An 8581-nucleotide genomic window follows, 5' to 3' on the forward strand; every position below is an offset into this window, starting at 1 on the left:
TAGCGCGTCATATTTGCACGGACTCGCAACGGTGCCCTTTTAGCTCGGAAAAGTTTCCTGGTCGCTGATTGGTTAGAATTATTTTGTCCAACCAATCAGCGATCAGGAAACTTTTCCGAGCTAAAAGGGCACCGCTGTGAGTCGGTGCAAATATGACGCGCTAAAAGAAATGGACTATAGTCGTTGATTGGTCTGAGTGAGCAGAGGCGACACCGAGTCTGGTCCAGAGCTGCTCTCCCATTGGGTGAGGAGGTCGGCTGGAGCGTATTCATCACAGTCATGCTGCTGCTACACTCATAGTCGTCGGGGTTAGACTGTGTCTGAAAAATGCTGATTGGCCGAGATGCACCCTGAGCTAGAATCGGCATCAGGCAAGCTGTTCTGCCGTTCAGCACCCAGGTCCTGTAAGCTCTAAATTGCTTCCTGATTGGCAGAGGCACTCGCCAGGAGAGTCTCGGTTACCGGCAAGTTGACGTGTCGCTGATCGTCATCATGCTCATAGATATTGTCAAGGGGTTGATTGCTGTTCCTATGGCTTTATTGCTATACAATAAATGTTCCTCTTTTCCTGCTATAGGAACTCCAACCAACCGCTGGTCAAGATCGATGAGCATGACAACAATCAGAGACCCAACAGCCTGCCTGTGACTGAGACCCTCCCGGTGAGCCCCTCAGCCAATCAGGAAACAGTTTGGGACTCATGGGACCTGGGAGCTGAATGGTAGAACAGTTTTGCTTGATGTTGAGACCCACTCAGCGTACATATCTGCCAATCAGCGCCCAGCACTGGGAGTCCAGCCCAACATTACTCAGACCCCGTGTAACTCCGACGACTATGTAGCGCAGCCCGACTGTGACGGATTTGTTCTTGGCAAGCGCATCTGACAATGCGATTGCTGCTCCGTCCCAGACTCGGTACTACCTCCGCTCACAGGAACCAATCAATGACCAGTACCCGCATTGGGTCTTTTGATATGGGTCGGAGTGACCTGTATCAATAGAGCCAGCCTGCTTACATCGTCCTAGTTCTAGCCTGAAGATGAGAGGCAACCTCCCTCTCCCTCTCAAAATGCATTACAGCAGACTCTTTTGTACCCTGTATTTGACATATTCACCTTTACTAAATTTCTAGTAAAATCTTAGAATCATTATTATGTATTTTGCTCCCCGACATATTGATGTCTAACATAGCACAGCTACTGGCGGCATACAGTACAGATGTAGAAAGGAAAATTAGAGCAATTGAAAAGTTCAACTGCAAAATTAATACCACTGAGGCAGCGGTAATCTTTGGTGAAACCTGATTGAAAGAAGGTTTACTTCCAAGATATAATAATGATAATAACAATAATGATAACTATTATCATCATTGTCATTATTTTTTTATAACAGCTGTCACAGTATTAGTAAAATTCAAAAAGCATATATGTATAAAACCAATTTGGTGCTTCATGCTTTCAAGATTAACGAATGAACAGATGACAGGACATTATACTAAAAAAAAAAAAAAAAGCATTGATTCTTTGCCGGCTTTACCTAATTCTCTTAGGGTATTCCAGGTTTCATAACTAAATAAATTTTGATTAAGTAAGAGCCTTTTCCCTGCCCCCCCCCCCCCCACCGCCCCACCCCCCACCCCCCCAAAAAAAGACCAGATGTGTGTGACAGATGCAGATTTAACTGGATTACGAGACTTGATAACTTGGTTTGGAATTCGAGATAATTTTCAGGAATTCTTGGACCAGACGATAAAATTTATGCTACCATCAAAGCTGGTAGATTTTGAGTTGAAAGGCTGTGCGACGATTTCTGAGTAATTTGAAAGTTAAATATTAAATATTACAATTTTCATTAAACAATCTCGAGCTGGGAGTAATCTATTTGATGAAATACTTTGAGATAAAGAACTATTGATAGAGAATTTTCGCTTTGAAACTTTACACCAAATATGTACAAAAAAATATACATAATAATGCACAGAAACGATTGTTTGAGAATGAAAAAATAAAACTATTAAAGATCAGATATTTAGGTAAAATACTTTAGAAACATAAAGCACGTCACAAAGATTTGATAAAAAAATATATGAACTTCGTGAAAGCATCCTTTTTTTCATTATTGTATGTTCATGCTTCATAATACCCAATTAACAGTTAATTTTGTATACGAGAAAATCATTAGCATAATGGTTACAAAAAGGAAATATTTTCATTGCTTTGAAAAACTTAGTAATTGCAATTATTTATGGATCTTCCTTAAATGCACTAATAAAGAATTTAAGGATGCATAATTAGGTAAAAATAAAAGTTGTTTATACGCTATTTAATTAACTACACGGGTGGGGGGGGGCTCAATTATATCAGGATTACAAACCTAATAAAATGTAATATGTTGATGTTCTCTTTCCTATCAAATTTCTCTACCATTTTCGTTGTTGGTTATCAGGAGGGTGCATTTTCCTTATCTTTTTCTTTATCTTTTTCTTTATCCTTATCTCACATCTTACTTTTTAAAATTGTTAACAATTTTTTTTTTCGGAGAATCATATTTACATTAAAATTAGTATTACTTTGTTAATTCTCTTAAATGATACACTCTAAATTCTTTTTCTGTACTAGTTGATATCCGTATCGAGGCCCTGGACTTGTTGAAATCTACTTCACTAAGTACGTTTCTAATAATAATAATAATAATAATAATAATAATAATAATAATAATAATAATAATAATAATGATAATAATAATAATAATAATAATAATAATAATAATAATAATAATAATAATACCACTGGTCTCCAAAGGATTTCAGCTGAGAGAGAGAGAGAGAGAGAGAGAGAGAGAGAGAGAGAGAGAGAGAGAGAGAGAGACATAAATAAGTTATATGTAACTGCTTAAGGTATGTTTAGGAACCAAAGATTGTACACGCTCCTCATTTATATATAAATTACGTAATCCACGGAACTGGTTCACTAATTTTAACTTGATATTCCAATACATAATATACTAAATAATCAATTTATCTACAATACTACCGATGGAATAATATTATAGTAGGTTGGCCTGGGCACCAGCCGCCCGTTGGGATACTACCGCTAGAGAGTTATGGGGTCCTTTGATTGGCCAGACAGTACTACATTGGATCCTTCTCTCTGGTTACGGTTCTATCCATTTGCCTACACATACACCGAATAGTCTGGCCTATTCTTTAAAGATTCTCTTCTGTACTCATACACCTGACAACACAGATTACCAAACAATTCTTCTTCGCCCAAGGGGTTAACTACTGCACTGCAATTGCTCAGTAGGTACTTTCCTCTTGGTAAGGGTAGAAGAGACTCTTTAGCTATGGTAATCAGCTCTTCTAGGAGAAGGACACTCCAAAATCAAACCATTGTTCTCTAGTCTTGGGTAGTGCCATAGCCTCTGTACCATGGTCTTCCATTGTCTTGGGTTAGAGTTCTCTCGCTTGAGGGTACACTCAGGCACACTATTCTATCTTATTTCTCTTCCACTTGTTTTGTTATAGTTTTTATAGTTTATAAGGGAGTTATTTATTTTAATGTTACTCTTCATGAAATATTTTATTTTTTTCTGTTTCCTTTCCTCACTGGGCTATTTCCCTGTTGGGGCCGCTGGGCTTATAGCATTCTGCTTTTCCAGCTAGGGTTGTAGCTTAGCAATTAATAATAATAATAATATTTATAATAATAATTTCCACACATAAAAACAGTGGTCAGTCTTTGTTGAACAAACTCGCTTGTTACATCCTTGTCTGTTTCTTTACAGGAACGCGTTGGAAAAAGTAGCAACTACATTTTCGTCCTTTGTTGTACTGTTAATTGATCAATAGATTAAAAGCAGCAAACAGTTATCAAAATTAGGTACATAAAATACCATGTATAGGATAGTTCATTCAATCTCATCCACTGGGATAAGTAACTTCTACAAAATATAACCGGTTGAAGTTCAAAATCGATTTTGGGGGACTTGCTCAGATTAATTTTCTTACAAAATTAGCTAATCATTTTCAGTTCTGTAATACAGAAATTTTTGCTCGACACATATCTTGAAGCCAAATTGCCCACACCTATAATTACTGACCATGAGACACTATGGTCCTTAACGAACCTCCGAAAATTTGGGTAATTTTGTCATGAGAGATAATTAATAGGACTAAACTGTACCACAACCCTAGACCACACGAACCTTTAAGAAATGCTGTAAATAAACTTAACAGAATTAAACATGAGCATTGCCGAGCAATCAAAGTGATAACCTGATAGTGACCTTGACATATAACATCAAATAAGAATATCAAGTAAATTATTAACTAAGACATAAATAAGGTGAAACTTACTTCGGGTTTGCGTACGTTTCTAGACAATAGATAGTGCATGTAAAAAAGTTCTGTTTGCGTTCCAGTATCCTCTGCAATAGCCAATACGTCCGATGAACTGTCGACTGAGTCTTTGAATTTGTCTACTGATTCGGCTTTGGCAGTTTTTTCTTCACTTTCTCTAAGGTTCTCCGTTATCTGCTGCACAGTAATCTTCTTCCTCTCGGCCTCTTCTATCTTCATTCTTAATAATTCGATGCTTTCTTCCTCTTCCTGCACACTTTGGAGGAGTTGGGCCTTTGTTGTCTCGTGCTGTTTTTGTTCCACTTTAAGGGTTAGAATGGCATCGTCGACAGTTTCCAAAACTTCGTTCAGGATCTGAATTTGATCAGCAAATTTTTGCAGTTCATTTCTCTTAAGACTCTGAAAACTGTCGTCTTGTGATGTTGAGCAACTGATCTCTCTGGCATCCAAAAGGTTATCAAAATTACAGGAACTGGAATGATGTACTATTAAGGAGTCTTTCCTTATTTTGCTCTGTTCGTTCCAATCCTCTTGTGTCTCCTTTGTGTGATGCTCAAGCAATGGTACCATTAAAAGTTCTTTTCGAAGGTCAGTCGAATCTGATTCTAGTCGATTGGCGTCATCAGCTGATTTAGAGAGGCCATATTCATCTATTCCACGTTTTGGAATGGCATGAACAGGTAATGAATTCGTAGACGTTCTTCTCTGTCTATAATCGGAGTTTACAATGGATTCACATCTCTGAATAAGAACTACTGGGCATTCCTGGTAGTTTTCCTCGTCGATGAACTTAATCTCTTCTGTTTTCTCATCTTCTATACCAGTGAAGGAACATGAACTCAAATGTCTGACCTTTTCAGAAATGTTCTCTTCCTCCTTAAGAAGAATAGGATTGATATTCTCATCATCAAAGCCACGGTCAGTGCTAGGATATTCTATCTCTCCTTCCAAAGGAATACCCCTTTTATGGCCCTGCTCAAAATCAATGGGACTGGGGGAAGAGCTTTTATGAAAGGATGTATTTAGGGAATCGATGTCTTCAGCACAAAGTATATTAATTGTTGCATCGCACTTTGGACATTTAATCTTCGTGTCAGTGAGACTACTGACGCAGGTGCTGCAGAAGATATGCCCACACGAAAGGCACCTGGGTGACGTGTCTTTTGATTCGTATGATTTCTGGCACGCTTCACAGTACATGGCTATAGGACTCTCCATGTTCCCTCCTGGAAAACAAGTAGTATGAATTAGTTATTTCATCCTATTAAAGAAAGATTTTGAGAATTAATTACCCTCAAATGAAATAAAAATATGTAGGACCTTTGTATTTATTAATAATCATAATGGATGTTATGATGTTATGCTGTTTGAAATAATGATACCATCACCTTACCATCTGTTATTACAAGTTATGTGTAATTAAGATAAAGAACAAATATAAAATCATATAGTGAATTAACCACAACGTTAACGTTATCACTAATTTATAACCAAATTGAACTGTATACGTGTGTATTGTAAAACAAATTTGGAAAATAATAATTTGCTATAAATACGAATCAATACTGTTCCCAGATATCTGATATACACTCATCATGATATGTTATCTAAGATAAGAAGTAATTAAAAACAGAAAAGTTATTTCACCTCCATATCCGAAAAAAATCTTAATATATGAGACTATTTCCTTCGAACAGTTTCGACTGATTTTTTTTTTTTTTTTACAGAAAAAAAAACTAGTTACAAGTTACCCTATAGAGAATATCACTGAAAAAGACAAGTTATCCTATTAAGCATATCACTGAAAGAGACAAGTTATCCTATTGAGAATATTACTGAAAAGACAAGTTATCCTATTATGAATATCACTAAAAAAGACAAGTTATCCTATTGAGAATATTACTGAAAAAAGACAAGATATCTTATTGCGAATATCACTGAAAAAGACAAGTTACCCTATAGAGAATATCACTGAAAAGGACAAGTTATCCTGCTGAGAATATCACTGAAAAAGACAAGTTATCCTGTTGAGAATATCACTGAAAAAGACAAGTTATCCTATTGAAAATATCACTGAAAACGACAAGTTATCCTATTGAGAATATAATTGCAGAAGACAAGTTATCCTATTAAGAATATCACTGAAAACGACAAGTTATCCTATTGAGAATATCACTGGAAAAGACAAGTTATCTTATTGAGAATATCACTGAAAAAGACAAGTTATCCTATTATGAATATCACTGAAAAAGACATGTTATCCTATTGAGAATATCACTGAAAAAAAAAAGTTATCCTATTGAGAATATCACTGAAAAAGACAAGTTATACTGTTGAGAATATCACTGGAAAAGACAAGTTATCCTATTGAGAATAACACTGAAAAAGACAGGTTATCCTATTGAGAATATCACTGAAAAAGACAAGTTATCCCATTGAGAATATAATTGAAGAAGACAAGTTATCCTATTGAGAATATCACTGAAAAAGACAAGTTATACTATTGAGAATATCGCTGAAGAAGACAAATTATCCTATTGAGAATATCACAGAAAAAGACAAATTATTCTATTGAGATCACTGAAGAAGACAAGTTATCCTATTGAGAATATCACTGAAAAAGACAAGTTATCCTATTGAGAATAGCACTGAAAAAAGACAAGTTATCCTGTTGAGAATATCACAGAAAAAGACAAATTATCCTGTTGAGAATATCACTGGAAAATATCAATTATCCTATTAAGAATATCACTGAAAAAGACAAGTTATCCTATTGAGAATAACACTGAAAAAGACAGGTTATCCTATTGAGAATATCACTGAAAAAGACAAGTTATCCCATTGAGAATATAATTGAAGAAGACAAGTTATCCTATTGAGAATATCACTGAAAAAGACAAGTTATCCTATTGAGAATATCACTGAAAACAACAAGTTATCCTATTGAGAATATTACTGAAAAAGACAAATTATCCTATTGAGAATATCACTGAAAAAGACAAGTTATCCTATTGAGAATATTACTGAAAAAGACAAGTTATCCTATTGAGAATATCACTGAAGAACACAAGTTATCCTATTGAGAATATCACTGAAAAAGACAAGTTATCCTATTGAGAATATCACTGAAAAAGACAAGTTATACTATTGAGAATATCGCTGAAGAAGACAAGTTATCCTATTGAGAATATCACTGAAGAAGACAAATTATCCTATTGAGAATATCACTGAAAAAGACAAGTTATACTATTGAGAATATCGCTGAAGAAGACAAGTTATACTATTGAGAATATCGCTGAAGAAGACAAGTTATCCTATTGAGAATATCACTGAAAAAGACAAGTTATCCTAATGAGAATATCACTGAAAAAGACAAGTTATCCTATTGAGAATATCACTGAAGAAGACAAGTTATACTATTGAGAATATCACTGAAAAAGACAAGTTATCCTATTGAGAATATCACTGAAGAAGACAAGTTATCCTATTGAGAATATCACTGAAGAAGACAAGTTATCCTATTGAGAATATCACTGAGAACGACAAGTTATCCTATTGAGAATATCACTGAAAACAACAAGTTATCCTATTGAGAATATCACTGAGAACGACAAGTTATCCTATTGAGAATATCACTGAAAACAACAAGTTATCCTATTGAGAATATCACTGAAAACAACAAGTTATCCTATTGAGAATATTACTGAAAAAGACAAATTATCCTATTGAGAATATCACTGAAAAAGACAAGTTATCCTATTGAGAATATTACTGAAAAAGACAAGTTATCCTATTGAGAATATCACTGAAGAACACAAGTTATCCTATTGAGAATATCACTGAAAAAGACAAGTTATCCTATTGAGAATATCACTGAAAAAGACAAGTTATACTATTGAGAATATCGCTGAAGAAGACAAGTTATCCTATTGAGAATATCACTGAAGAAGACAAATTATCCTATTGAGAATATCACTGAAAAAGACAAGTTATACTATTGAGAATATCGCTGAAGAAGACAAGTTATACTATTGAGAATATCGCTGAAGAAGACAAGTTATCCTATTGAGAATATCACTGAAAAAGACAAGTTATCCTAATGAGAATATCACTGAAAAAGACAAGTTATCCTATTGAGAATATCACTGAAGAAGACAAGTTATACTATTGAGAATATCACTGAAAAAGACAAGTTATCCTATTGAGAATATCACTGAAGAA

The 8581-nt window shown here is 35.0% G+C and overlaps 1 protein-coding gene across 1 annotated transcript in view; it reads right to left on the reverse strand.

The window, feature by feature from the left end:
• Positions 1-1012: 1012 nt before the first annotated feature.
• Positions 1013-8581, reverse strand: part of LOC137616050 (uncharacterized) — a 27910-nt gene continuing 20341 nt past the window's right edge. Inside the window, exons 2-3 of the mRNA XM_068345726.1 lie at positions 4358-5586; positions 1013-1096 (exon numbers count right to left, since the gene is read on the reverse strand). Of these exons, the coding sequence (XP_068201827.1) occupies positions 1013-1096; positions 4358-5578 (1305 nt within the window). The 5' untranslated portion in view covers positions 5579-5586. The remainder of the gene's footprint in view (positions 1097-4357; positions 5587-8581) is intronic.

Source organism: Palaemon carinicauda, chromosome 22 (genome assembly GCF_036898095.1).
Source record: "Palaemon carinicauda isolate YSFRI2023 chromosome 22, ASM3689809v2, whole genome shotgun sequence".
NCBI classification, from domain to species: Eukaryota; Metazoa; Arthropoda; class Malacostraca; order Decapoda; family Palaemonidae; genus Palaemon; species Palaemon carinicauda.